At 45.3% G+C, this 14,556-nt stretch overlaps 1 protein-coding gene across 1 annotated transcript in view; it reads right to left on the bottom strand.

Annotated features, from left to right (window-relative positions):
• Window positions 1–1,723: 1,723 nt before the first annotated feature.
• The window catches only part of Kntc1 (kinetochore associated 1), a 72,952-nt gene continuing 60,119 nt past the window's right edge, over window positions 1,724–14,556 (bottom strand). The window contains exons 52-63 of the mRNA XM_076922854.1: window positions 13,744–13,822; window positions 12,435–12,553; window positions 11,928–12,063; window positions 11,306–11,401; window positions 10,721–10,777; window positions 8,952–9,006; window positions 8,686–8,749; window positions 7,154–7,283; window positions 5,136–5,225; window positions 4,509–4,654; window positions 3,654–3,744; window positions 1,724–1,943 (exon numbers count right to left, since the gene is read on the bottom strand). Coding sequence (XP_076778969.1) covers window positions 1,923–1,943; window positions 3,654–3,744; window positions 4,509–4,654; window positions 5,136–5,225; window positions 7,154–7,283; window positions 8,686–8,749; window positions 8,952–9,006; window positions 10,721–10,777; window positions 11,306–11,401; window positions 11,928–12,063; window positions 12,435–12,553; window positions 13,744–13,822 — 1,084 coding nt within the window. The 3' untranslated portion in view covers window positions 1,724–1,922. The remainder of the gene's footprint in view (window positions 1,944–3,653; window positions 3,745–4,508; window positions 4,655–5,135; window positions 5,226–7,153; window positions 7,284–8,685; window positions 8,750–8,951; window positions 9,007–10,720; window positions 10,778–11,305; window positions 11,402–11,927; window positions 12,064–12,434; window positions 12,554–13,743; window positions 13,823–14,556) is intronic.

Genomic DNA, 14,556 nt, shown 5'->3' with positions numbered 1-14,556 from the left:
TTCCCTATGTCAAGAAGCATGACCCCAACCTCATCTTATGTAGACACCACTTTCCCAGGCAGTGGTAGACCCCTCATCTGGGAGTGCCTCAATTGCTGAGCTATCTCTCCAGCCCATGCCTGGCACTCTTTCAGTTCCTTTAACACCTTGTAGGCAATCCCTGGCATTCAACCCTTTTCCTGCCTAGCACATCAGGTGTCTTCCATCTTTGTGTATGGCAATTGATTGACATAATTAAAGACTAAAATTATATAAAACACTAACTGAGAATAATCTTAAGGAGCTGGTTAATTTACTACCATGTGTAGTGAGAATTTTGGTTTCTTTAAAAGCTCGGTTATGTTGTGTGCATATAGGATTGTTTTAATCCCAGGTGTGGGATGAGCGGCTGCTTCACAGCAGGTGATTGTGATTTGTCTAGTGCACTAGCAGGGCTGTGACCTTTGCCAGCTGCAGATGCTTGCTGTTGCTGCGGTTTGTCCAGTGATAGTGAGCAAAGAGATGAAAGGAAGTTCGAGAAACCATGGCAACAAAGGTTGGACTTGCCCCAAGGAAACTATCTGCCTCTGATCAGCAGGAAGTAGTCTAAAGAGGTCTTTGGGCTGGAGAGATGGCTCAGTGGTTAAGAGCACTGACTGCACTTCCAGAGGTTCTGAGTTCAAATCCCAGCAACCACATGGTGGCTCACAACCATCTGTAATGAGATCTGATGCCCTCTTCTGGTGTGTCTGAAGACAGCTACAGTGTACTCATATATAATAAATAAATAAATGTTAAAAAAAAAAAAAAAAAGAGGTCTTTGCCCAGTTCCCCCTCTAACCTTCCTTCCTAGCTAGTGTTGAGGGTTGGAAGGGATCAGGGTGGAATGAAGGTTAGAAGGGAGAGTGAGAGGTATAAGAACATAATAAAAATTACTCAAAAATAGTGCCAACTATCATGTGCACATGTGTGTGCACACAGACTTGTATGATGGCTTGACCTGTGGTGTCTTATTCAATTGCTTCTCCATCTAAGTCTCTGGCACAGTGTCCCTCACTGGGCCTGGAGCATGCCATTTCCTAGAATGGCTGACTAGGAATCCTGAGGGACGCTTCTGTAAGGAGCGCAAGCCATAGTACCAGGCTTCTACTGTAGGTGCTGGGGTCTGAACTCAGTCACTTATGCTTGCATGGCACAGACTTTACCAAGGGAACCATCACCCCAAACCAAGGCAGGATTTTTATATATGGAGGAAATAGCAAGTTAAATATAGGGTTATTTCTCAAGAGGGAAAGGGAGCTTCTTATACATATGTATATGAACCATGTACATGCCTGGCACCCATGGAGAACATCAGAATTATAGGATTTAACAGTTGTGAGTTCCCAGATGGGTATTGGGACCTGAGCTAGGTGTCCTAGAAGCTGTCAGAGTTCCTAACTGCTGGAGAAAGTAAACTAGCTTTACATTTTGTTCCCTTCATGCATAGTGCAGCCCCCTCCCCCAGACTACAACTCACATGAGGGGACAGGCAGTGGTGGTGCACACTTTTAATCCTAGTGCTCTGGAGGCAGAGGCAGGGAGATGTTGGAGTTCACAGCCAGCCTGCTCTACAGAGAAAGTTCCAGGGTAGCTGGGGCTACACAGAGAATCCTGTCTCAAAAACCAAACAACCAATCAAAAAACCAAACAACCTCTGTTTCCCCCACCACTGCCTAAAACTCCAAAACAAAAACCCTACAAATTACACAAGAAACCAAAATCAAAATATTTATTACTTCATCATGTGAGATACTCAAGTCAGTTATGCCCATATTGAATGTCTTATTTATTCCTTGCAGGATAATGAAATACAGATTGCACAATTTGTAAGCTGCAATAAATAGGATTAATTAGTGGCAGACTCCAAACTTCCTCTTGGTTTTGAAAACTTGTTTGTTTTACTATGATCCACCAAGAAATGTCTAAATGGGGGGAAAAAAACAGAAGAATAACTCATGAGTGTTGAGCGTTTGCTTCATTGTCACCATGGTTACGTACGTGTGTGTGTGTGTGTGTGTGTGTGTGTGTGTGTGTGCATGAGAGCCAGAGGACAGCCTTGTGGACGGCTCTGGTCTTTCACCGGTGTCTTGGGGATCAGGCTCACACACTCAGACCTGGCAGCAGCCATCTTCCCAGCCCTGCTTCAGGTTTTAAAACAGGAAACTCTTAGACAAGTTACCGAGCACAAGGCTCAGCCACAGGGTTAAAATACAAATATACAAGCACCTCCAAGTGACAGGCACAACTAGAGAAAAACAGACTTTACGGGTTACAATGTTGTCTCCATATTCTGTCTCCATATTCTCCATGTTTTTAAAGTTAATACTGTGTTGTTACAGTGTCAGCATGGTGTCACCAATCTCAACCTGGTGCCACTACTCCACAATGACTGCAAGTCAGTTTGCTGGCACCAACGAGACGTGGTGATATCTAGAGCTGGGCTGGGTTAGAGGACTCGGCTTACAAGGCTGTGCCTTGACAGGAGTTTCCCACCCCTGCCACTCCCTGCCTGACTCTCTGTCTTGAGGCCAGCAGCTTGGTGACATCATGTTCTGTCTTGCAACAGGCTGAGGAGCCAGTAGCCGTGGCCTGCAATCTTGGAAATGGAGCCAAAACAAGCCTTTGCTCCTTTGTAATTGTCACAGTGTCTAACGAACACAGTCACAGAGCACAGCTGACAGGAACACAGCTAGTTCTTTATGGAAGGGTGCACTGTGGCATGCCAAGAGGTCCTGGGGCTCCGGTCACAGCTGGGCCATTAGGCAGCAAATGACTCTGGCAGGTCACTTAGCCTGTGGGCTTTAGTGACATCACGATGGCTCTAATATCCTAGTACAACTAACCCATTGTTAATGTTTCTGGGGGTGCTGGTGTCAGCAAATCAAATGGAGTAAGAAAACTATGTATACATAGTGGCTGATAAAGATGTTAGCTATGGTGGTGCACACCTTCAATCCCAGTACTCAGGAGGCAGAGGCAGGTGGATCTCAGTGAGCTCCAGGCCTGATTGGACCACACAGTGAGCTCCATGACAGCCAGAGCTACACAGTAAGACCCTGTCTAGGAAACAAAACAAAACAAAACAAAACAAAAACTAGCCAACCAATCAAACAAAAAAACCAACAACAACAAAAAAGCCACAAACCAGAACAAAACAAAAGGTGACCATGATCGTAAATGATGTTTTTTTAGCATGTACTTCTGCATAAAGAACACACCTTCCTGACAGCACTTTACCTGCATCCAGAGACCATACTAGGACACTGGGTGATGGATCAAGACCATGCAGGTGTGTGGAGATACACTGTGATGCTGGCCTAACACAGTGCTCGGAAGGAAGCCCACATCAGTAAGTGAGTGTACATGCACGTGCAGTCACACTCACTGATGCAAAACCGAAAGGCCAAAATAGAAATGGCAGGGATGGCAAGGCCCTCAGCATGGAAGGATGCTTGCCAGGCAAGCCTGACGCTCTGCACTGATCCCCAGAATCCACGGGAAGGACTGTGTGCGTGCACACACAGACACAGACACACAAAAACACAGACACACAGACACACACACACACGGGTTAACTTAAAAGTATACAGATGATCTCAGATTTGACCTGAGGCAGTCTTTAGCTGGCTTACCTTCAGGATCTCACAGGGAGCTGCATCTGCTGGCACAGGCTTTCCACAATGTTTTGAATACTCAGTTATCAAAGCTGATGCTTCATCTAAACTGGAACCAGAAAGAACAAGGCAGGTGTGAGGAGACCCTTGCCGGAGATTCCTGGGATGATGATGTCACAGCGTAGACTGATGTCAAAACATGCAAGCTGTATTCTTCACATAGATATAGTCTATTCTACGGATCAACTGTAACTAAAATGATCACTTACTCATAAAGGACAATGTACTCATGACTGGGTCTGAGGATGAATAAACAGCTAGAATCATGGTGTGCGGAGGAGACAGGGCACCACAGAGTGACCAACGGGGGAAGAGCCACGGCCACTGCTTCTGGCTTTCCCTTCCAGAGCATCGCTGGTACTGTCCTTCTGTTTACTTCCCATATGCAACCTTGGCTGCAGCCCAAGCAGCTTACTGTTTCTTTGCTTGTGGGTGTACACAGTTAGCTAACCAAGCTTAGCAAGAACCACGTGTTACATAACACTAGCAAGCAATGCTCAAGCAAGCATCTAAGGAATCAAGCTGTAATTTAAGGTTCAGAGTGGGACAATGAGACGCCTATTTTGAGGATCTAGGCAGCTCCTTTAATTACCGGATGACAGATTCATGTCCCAAGGTTCCAAGCTGTAGTAATCTTAACTCTAGGAATGTGTAGGAATGCTAAGGCTCAAATGGTATACGACCACACATCTTTATAATGGCGCTCTCTCTCTCTCTCTCTCTCTCTCTCTCTCTCTCTCTCTCTCTCTCTCTCTCTCTCCCCCTCCCCCTCCCTCTCTCCAGTAAATTGAGGTTCCTCCCATATTAACTCACCTGAAGTCATTTGCCAAATAGTTTACCAATTCAGTGATGTGGTCGGTGTTTATCATGTGCCATTTCAACAACTGAAAATACTTTGTCTTTGCCAAAACCCCAAATTCCTTCTTAGTTACGAGATGATTCAGAACCAGACTTCTAATCTGAGGAATGACAGTTATCATGATATTAAAAATGTGTTTAATTCTAAGTCCTTTGTCGAAACACAGACTTCTGACAGTCAGAAACTGAATTCTTGGAGCTCTGGGAGTAAGGCTGCGGGAGAGAGGGTGTGGCCTAGCACAGCACACAAATAGAAACCCACTGTTGTTATGTGCTCGGGTTTTATTTTTAATGAGGAGGAGGATCTAATTACCAGTATTTATGGGTACAGTTCTCCAGTGGGCACAACAGTAAACGAGATAGCTGGGGCACCTGTCTTTTACATTTTTACGTAATGCTGGGGATGGAATCCAGTTTCTTGAGTACGTTAGGCAAGTTCTCTAACACTAAGTCCCAGCCCCCGCCAGGTAACTGACTATTAAAAAACTGAGCTTTTAATCCAGAGTGGAAGAACAGTAATTTGGGGGATAAGAATTCCCTCCTGTGATCAGACGGAGCAGAAGTGAAGCAGAACTGTCCTACCTGCTGTGAAAACCCTGCTAGCTGGCCAGTGTTCATATGTTCTTCTAACTGCTGTAAAATGATCCGAGCATCACATGAATTCAGAAAATTCTAGGACAAAAGTCAAAACATAATTTAAGAATCGTGATAGTAATTGCTGTGATGTTAAGTCTGGGAGGCTTTTAAAAATTCTTTGCCGGGCAGTGGTGGCGCACACCTTTAATCCCAGCACCTGGGAGGCAGAGGCAGGCTGATTTCTGAGTTCGAGGCCAGCCTGGTCTACAGAGTGAGTTCCAGGATAGCCAGGGCTACACAAGAGAAACCCTGTCTCAAAAAAAAACAAAACAAACAAACAAAAAAAAAATCTTCAAGATGTAATTTGGGCGCTGGGCCCAGCACACACAAAGCCCCGTGCTCTAGCCTCGGACTTAAGAAACTGGACACAGTGTACCTGTAGCACTCAGGAGGAGGAATGCTGTCCTCGATACACAGTGAATTTGAGGCCAGCCTGGCTCACCAGACCTTGGTCTCAAGAAAGAAGGGTGGTTGTGGGGGTGGGGGAGAGGAAGGGTAGACAAAACCAGACCAGAGGAAGGAGAGTGGGGTTACTGGGGCTCTGTAATTCCCTTCGGGGTCATTCCCACACACGCTTTTCCTTAAACTAAAAGTTCATCAGTTTTATTAAAAATGTAAAAAAATTAGATGCTTTCATTTCTAAGGTACTTCTATTGACAAAAAAAAAAAAAAAAAAAATTACCCAGACAAGGAGAAAAACATTGTTTTTTTTTTTAAATACAACTTATGCAAAAGATAAAGCTGCTTATCAAGCTTTCTCTGTTGTGACAAAATTTATTTAAATCCTGAAGTTGAAAAGTAGTGAGATGCCTTTGAGTAATCAATACAGCTAAAGACCAGTGAAGACGGCCTTGACAGCATGCGAATGAGATGGGAGACAGATGGCAAATCAGAGAGCATGTGCTTGCTTATCCCGACCACTGCTGCTCTATCCAGCCAGGGAGGTGGATAACTGGAGACAGTTCAGAAGCATTTGTCCTAAGGGTTAGTTATTTTAAAAGTTCTGTCTCAAGCAGGGCAGTGGTGGCACACACCTTTAATCCTAGCGCTCAGGAGGCAGAGTCAGGTGGGTCTCTCTGAGTTCTAGGCCAGCCTGGTCTATAGTTACCATGTGGGTACTAGGAATTGAACCCGGGTCCTCTGGAAGAGCAGCCAGTGCTCTTAACCACTGAGCCATCTCTCCAGCTCCAGCCTGGTCTACAGAGTACACTCCATGACAGCCTGGCCTACACAGAGAAATCCTGTCTTGAAGACCAAAAAAGAAGAAAAACCAAACCAAAAGGAAGAAAAAAAAAAAAAAAAAAAAAAAAAAAAAAAAACCAAAACCCTCTTCAGAGGCATCCTCATCCCACTCAATCTGAAGACCAGCCCCCTACCAAGGAGATCTTTCCCTCCGGCTTTAGCTAGAGGCCTACAACAGCCTCTATCTTACCTCCCCTCAGGCCCTGTCCAGCCTGCTTAAGGGTTAAAAGGCGGCTCTGCTTCTTTTCTTTTTAATTCACTTTGCATCCTGATCACAACGCCCCCCACTCCTCCCTTCTTATCTTTTTGGTGAGAAAAGAAAAGTCTAACTATGCAACCCTGGCTGGGCTGGAACTCAGAGAGCTCCACAAGCCTCTGCCTCCTGAGTGCTGGCATTAAACATGATAAACACCCGGCCACACCTGGCTTGCTCAGTGCACACAGCCTGCTAAAACACTGTTCTTCTCCGTTCACTTTGCTCTGCCAAGAAAATCAGTTTCTCACAGCTAACAGAATAATGGCTGAACTCATTTCGAGATATCCCTCAGCTGTACTTCAATCAGTCTTGTTACTTCCCACTAACCTGCCTCACCCACACCGAGTATCTATGCTTTACAGGTCTGGTGAAAGAAAATGCCCTCTTCTGAGTGATATGCAGTATCTTTTGAAGGATATACAGTATGTCCTGGCAACCTGAGAGGAACAACGCACGCACAGGATACCTTGATCTGCTGGTGTCTTTTTTCAGAGTGGGGCATGAGCGTTAGACAGGTCAGTGCAAAAGCGGGAAGCTCTAACTGGACATACTGCTTGGCGATTCCCATCATGTCGAGGTCATCTGAAACTGGACATCTTTGAGAGGGCGCAGTAATTAGTTAATGGCTTGGCAGATTTACTAGACCATATTAACCTTTCTCCATTTCCACAGATGTTTCCTGTCCACTGCCAATTACTTTAAATGCCTATGCACTGATATGCAGCACATTCTTACTAATAAGGAAAGAGCCTTTGAGAGCATTCCACATAGAAAAAAAATCTTCTAGGACACAGACTAGACACTGCCATGTCTAGACACTTGCAGATGCATAAGATATATTCTTAGACGCTCAAGCTGGGCATGGTGGCATACACTTTTAATTCCAGCACTTGGAGGCAAAGGCAGGAGGATTTCCAAGTTTGAGGCCAGCCTGGTTTATGAAGTGAGTTCTAGGACAGTCAGGACTATACAGAGAAACCCTGTCTTGGGGTGGTGCTGGGGCAACAAAAACAAGTAAAATTCCTAGACGCCCAGGGTCCATGTGACAAGACTCTAGGACTTAGCAAGAAGAGGCACCCCAAACTTACACTTATATCAGGCACCAATCTCAGAGTGCAGTGAACATCAGCTTCTGAGGAAACTTATGAGAGAACTTTCCAGATCACGTGGAAAGTAGGGATTACAAAAGTAATAGGTGCATTTAATGAAAGTAAATGTTAGCTTAGCTTTCTTGAGAAAAGGCATGAGAGTCACCCCTTTCTTATTTGTAGGGATTCTATTCCAAGACTTCCGCCATTGGACATCTGTATCTGTGGATTCTCCCCAAACCTAGTTCCTTATGCATACACATTTGTAACAAGATCTAATCTACAAACGAGGCACAATAAAATATTAGCGACAGTAACTAGAAGGCTTACTTGGGACACAAGGGCTGTGACAGCCACCAAGTGATTAATGGGCAGGTAGCACATAGTGTGCTATGGTGGGCAAAGATGGGAGGGCATGCGAAACTCATGCTACTCAAGAATAAACTGTTTCTGGGGCTGGGAGTGGAGCTTGGTTGGTCCAGCGCTTGCCGAGAATGCACAAAGCACTACACAGAACCGGCACCCGAGGGCTGGAGGCAGGAAGAATTAAAGCACATAGGTTCTGAGGCCTGCTTGTGCTTCGTGAGGCCTTTTATTAAAACAAAACAAAACCAATAGTTTCTGAAGCTATGTGTGGTGGTGCACACCTGTAATCCCAGCTCTCCAGAAGTGGAGGCAGGAGGATTAAAAGTCTCAGCACACGACAAGTTCAAGGCCAGCCAGGGCTATATAGACCTTACATCAAAACAAAACAAAAGAACATGACAAATGGTGGTAGACAGGACATGACTGGAGCTTAGGAGGTAACTATGGATACGGCCACTGTGTTCAGAGATGCCCACTGGAAAGGAACTTCAAAGCAAAAAAAAAAAAAAAATCTTTCTTGGTAAGAGAGCATGCATCTACTTACTCAAGGACAGCAACGAGACTCTCACAACAGTCTGCTAACTGACTGGGTCTTAAAGGACAGGAAGCTGAAGAGAAAAGGTGAGAAACACATGAGCATTTGAACATCAGAATGGTACCATCTGCCAGGCATAGTGGCTCAACCTGTGATCCCAGCCCTTGGGAGGCTGAAGCTGTTTAAAGCTAGCCTGGGCTATAGTGCAAAACCCCTGTCTTAACACAAAACAACCCCAAATTGCTACTGTGGGTGTTCAGAGGCTAGACACTTACCCGAGAGCAGGGGGATCTGGATCACACGCTGCCAAGCTTTGCTGAAGTAGGGAACCTGTGGAAATATGGGCACTGAAGAATCCATGTCTAGGATACTAGAACCTCTATTTCACATGCCTGGATTGAGTGTGATTACTACATGCTGCTGTATGACAACTATTTACACAGTGTTAAATACAGTGTTAGGCGTTATGAGTAATCCAGAGTTGACTTAAAATACGCTGGCCAGCTGGCTCAGTGGGTAGCGGTGCCTGCTGCCAGGCTAGAGGAGCTGAGCGGAGTTTGCCCCCAGGGACCTGTGTAGTAGGTGAGAACTGACTTCCATAAGTTGCCATCCTACTGCTACTCACACAATGTGGCACACATGCACCCACAAACACACACACACACACACACACACACACACACACACACTGAAGCAAGAATCACAGCGCCTGCAGGGTGGTGGAATCCTCATGTAACCCTCACGGAAATCAAGGGTCTGTTATTGTTACAGGTGATAAAAGAACCGAAGAAGGAAAATGTTGTCACAATGTAGCGTTAGGTTACAGGAGAGGAGCCAGACATGGAGCTCATTATGTGAGCCACTTGTCACAATGTAGCGTTAGGTTACAGGAGAGGAGCCAGACATGGAGCTCATTATGTGAGCCACTTGATGTGAAATGTCTAAAACAAATAAAGCCATACAAAGACGAGGAGTCTGGGGGTTAAAAGGAGGGGAAGATGGTTGCCAGCTATGGGGGATCTTTTTCTTCTTCTGGCAGTTCTGGAGGACTGGCCTCATGTATGCCTCCCCAACTCTCAGCCCCAACTCTGAGGTTTCTTTCTGAAGAGAGGAAAACAGTTTAATATTAGCCAGTAGTGATGGTTGTTCAAGTTCATAACCATAGTAAAGACCACATAATGGCATACCTTTGAGAAAGATGATTGCTGCCTCAGTGCCCAGCACCCAGTCGGGCGGCTCACACCACCTTTAACTAGTTCCAGGGGATCTAATACCCCTTTCTGGCCTTCTCCGGAATGGCACTCATGAGCACACAGCTAGACACACATACACATAATTGACGAAAAATAGCCCTTTAAAACGTTTTGTTTTAAAAACATAAAATGCATTTCTGTACATCCCTCCCCATGTTTGTGTAATAGGAAAGTGTCTCTAGAAAGAGGAGAATTGTTGTTTTACTTAAAATATTCTCATACTTTTCTAGTAAACTGAGACTAAATTCCCTACTTTTTAAAAACTTGTGTGTACATGTGCAAGGAAGTGTGTATACACCAGTCACAGGACAACTTGTGGGTGTTGCTTCTCTCCTGCTACCAAGTGGACCCGGGATTTGAACTCAAGTTGTGAGGCTAGGTGGCAAGTGCCTCTCCCACTGAGCCACTTCACTGGCCCCTACATGATCTACTTCTGTAGGATGATTGTGAGTGCACAACTCATGAGACTGAACAAGACAGAACAGAGAGAGACCCCAACTTTGAAGATCTGTAAGGTCCGTGAGGGGGCGGTCCAACCGACACGAAAATAAAATCAATGCCACTGAAACAAATGCTAGAGGAGGGCCAGGCGACTCATGCAGCCTGGGAACACAGAAGCCAAAGCCCCGGCGGAGGCCAAACAGCAGCTGAGGCCGCCAGAACGCCATCCTGTGCCGATCCGCTTCGCTCTTTACGAAGGAAGAAGCTGATGTCTCCATGCAAGACACCCATAAACTACCTAGCACAAAGGTTAGACTTAATGACGTGTACCTCAATGGAAAAGCACACACCTGCCATAACGAATGGACGCTAGAGATGTAGGCTAAAACTTTCCTCAGGTAAGGAATCTGTGAAAGGAAAGAAAATTCCCAAATGAGACTCCCAAAGCACTAAATTTCAATACGCCAACACAAAGTATTAGACCTTTTAAAGAACCATTTTTGAGCAAGGGCCTCACCCACAGCCCAGGCTGGCCTTAACTTCTTGGGCTGTCTCAGAAGTGACAGGATTGAAGGTGTACTGCCACTTCTAACTTCTTTTTCTTTTTGGGACAGGGTCTCATGTAACACAGGATGGCTTCGAACTAGATATGCAAATGAGCATCACCCTCTACCTCCTGACTGCTGGGACTACTGACTCGGGACCCATGTTTGTTTTTTGTGATGCTGGGTATGGAAGCCAAGCTTTATTCTGCTAGTCAAGCAGCCACCCAAGCTATGTTCCCAGCCCCTAAGTCGTTCTGAGTTTGACTTCCTCTAACACTCCTGAAGTCTGGCAGGAGCCCAAGAACAGATGTTTGCATCAATATACATCAATAGCTGGTGTTAGCTCAGAATATGTTAGGATGTTGTACATCAGGAAAACCCAAGTCTTACCATGTTGAAGCCCAGAAGCTTCTGCATGAGCCCATTCCAAAGCTGCAGGTCATAGATTTTGTATTCTAAACAAAGCTCTGCCACCAACCGTACTGCCTAAAAGCCACAACACCAAAGAAAACAATAAAATCACACTGCTTTGAGACATCGCTAAGTCAGTCCAATCAGCCTTTTGAAAAGGCAGGGTACCTTTTTAAAACACATGGACAATAACCTATAAATGTCTAACGCCCTAATTAAATAATGCCCTAATGTCCAGCTCCTAATTTAATAATAATAAAAAACCCAACCTGCCTGTCCCAGCTCCAACCACATCTGTGACTAGTCTCCCAAAGGCAACTAGGTAAGAGAGAATGGAACCCCTCCCTCCAGGGCAGGCCTTGGAAGGGAGTACGAACAGTGCTTTCTTGCTTGCAAGCATGACTATGTACTCTAAGAAGAATGGAAAAGACCTGCCACATTGCCTTAGCATTTCATGTAGCAGGCTGCAAACCTACAGAAAGGTCTAGGGCATTGGACCTACTGGGGATAAAGGGTCTCTGGGCACCTGAAGGGTGGTGGATGACTGGGTGACACACACTGCATATGTAAAGACAGGCGCACCATGGCCGGTGACACATACCATCGGTTCATGGCTGTGGTTCTTCCACAAGCCCTTAATCATGCCTTCTTTGGGACTGTTGCAGAATAATTCATATGTGATGGGAATATTCAATGTCTCAAATGAGGCCAGGAAAGTTATACATTTCAGGTAGGATCTGGAAAGCAGAGGTACTTGTAAGAGTCATCGTGTGGCTCACACTTAAATCTAAAACCAAAACTGCTGCCGGGGCAGGGCTAGCTTGCTGTTTCAAGTGCATTTAGGCTGCAGGCGTCTTCACAGGATACAGCTAAGACAGAAATCTATTTGAACAGGAAAACAGTCAGTTTCTAAATGTTGCTAAGATGTTCTCATCGGCCTGTTTCACCTTTGCTTTTAAATATTAACAATCGAGATAACAGGCCTGCAGCTATATAGCAACCAGTAGCATCCATGTAATTCAATCAAGGGTTCAAAAGTAATGGTTCAGATATAAGCAGATAAAATCTGTTGGCCTCCTTCAAAAGCAATAAATCAAGCTCTACTTACTTCATTTCTTCAGTGGGCTTTTTGAAGAGAGATTCTATTGTTTCCTTGTCAGCCAAATAGAGGAGACACTGAAGAGCCCGTGCTCTGTGGGCAAATGTTAACTGGGGCATGCCCAGTGTCTGTAAAAACAAAAGGTTTGGAGAGTCAAGCTGTACACCTGCAGCCTCGGTCAAGCAGCTGACTTACTTAGGTAAAAAACATCCCTTCCCTTGGTTATTTTTCCACTTTACTTGAGTTCAATTATCTCTGCTCTTAGCCAGCACAGAGCCGAGCAGCTCAACGTGACCCCTGGAAGGAACCCCTGAGACCCAGCCACGGCTAGCACTGGACACCAAAGCGGCCTTCCCCTTGAAATGCTTTTGATAAAGCAATAAAGTTTAATATTCTTAATTCCTCGACTTCTGTATATATCACGTCAACAAACTCACCTCTGAATACATGTCATCATTAATTACTGATGATGCATTCATTAATATTCTTCTTAACAAAATGAACAGTTTGCTTACAGACAGTACATCAGGAGGAAAGTAGCTCCCTGCTTAGCCTGTGCTAACTGGCCATTGAATGACTAAAGGACAGACTCCAATCAAGAACCATGGTGAGCGTACATCCAGGATCTCAGACGTTCCTCTCGTCCTTCTAAGGACCATGTACCCTGTGGTTCCTCACCCTCCACCTACCCTAGCTGCTTCACAAGACACCGTTAGCTAGGTGCAATACTTCACATTTGCTGCCTCAGTACTAAGGAGACTGAGGTAGGAGGATTGCCAAGAGTCTGAGATCAACCTAGGCTACATAGTCTAACCAAGACTATGTCTCAAAAAACAACAACAACAAAAACACCCTTCTCGACACCAAACAACCAACAGAATTGCTATAGGAAAATTCCCAAAGACTCAAGAGTTTGTGTGTCCCCTCCTGGAGACTGCAGTTTCACACAGGTAGAGAAGCTAGTGGGTGATTAGGGCCAGAGTGGTTCATACAGGGCCATGGAGACAGGCAGAGCTTCCCAAGGCTGGTTTGCATAGACTCCTGGTATCAGGAGTGCTGACTGAACAGGGAGTTAATCACCACAAAGTGCACCTTTGAGAGCTACTGCAGGTGCATCATGTGGCCTGCTGAGCAGATGCTGTGTCTGGAGTGCTAACTGGAGCGTGGTGTATGGAGAGACCCTGCTTATCAAATAACCCACAAGTGTGTTAGTGAGTGTTATCTGAATTGTGTTTATGAAGCCAAGTGTGAGAACTACATAGCGGGAAAATGTCAAGCAGAGATGGCCACAGGTTCTGACCGAGTCTCTAGAGCTTACACTGGTAGTTGAGGTGGCGAATACAAACAGCATTCTCGAGCTGTAATCAATTGGACGAGCCTGGAGGAGATACACGACTCTGGAGGACAAAAAGAGAAAGACATTTTTTTAAACTTAAGAGATAGATTCCCACTACAATGGAGCTGTGTTTCTGGCCACAGTAAATGACAACATCCTAGCTGTCAGCCAGGAAGATGCGGGCAGATGGCATTTTTGTTTCCCCTTTCAGAGGAGGTTTAGTCTCTCTTATTTTAACCTTTTTAAATTTATTGTGTGTGTGTGTGCATGCTTTGCCTGCTTATGTGTCTGTGTGCTGTTGTGTGTGTCTGTGTCTGCAGAGGCCAGGAGACAACAAGAAACCCTCTGGAACTGGAGTCACAGATGGTTGTGAGCTGCCTTCCAGGATTCTCCTCTGAGCCACTGCCGCTCAGCCTTCCAGTATTATTGATGAAACTGACACAAACCCCAGCTTACAGCACAGTGGGTGTCACACATGGGAAAACCTGTTTTCACAGGACCCAGAGGACCTTGTAAGTGGTTCCTTTTAGATTCTAGCCCTAGGGCTGGCAGGCCATTCCTAGGAAGGCCCAGAGGGATTAGACAAACAAGCCGGAGGAGAGGGAGCCTTCAGATGGAAAAGACAGAAGTTCTGATATCTCAATGCTTTGGACATTTCTTCTGTCACTGTTTGGGTTGCTTCGAAGGCTTTCCATATAACTGGTTCCATTAAATAGGCCAGGAACTGTCTATGAGCTGGAAAGGTGCACCTACCCTTAAAAGTCTAAGCAAGAAGCCTGCTGTAATGGTGTAAAC

Source organism: Arvicanthis niloticus, chromosome 24 (genome assembly GCF_011762505.2).
Source record: "Arvicanthis niloticus isolate mArvNil1 chromosome 24, mArvNil1.pat.X, whole genome shotgun sequence".
In the NCBI taxonomy this organism is placed as follows: Eukaryota; Metazoa; Chordata; class Mammalia; order Rodentia; family Muridae; genus Arvicanthis; species Arvicanthis niloticus.
Note: the sequence above shows the minus strand (reverse complement) of the source record. Positions and strands in the feature narration are given on the sequence as shown.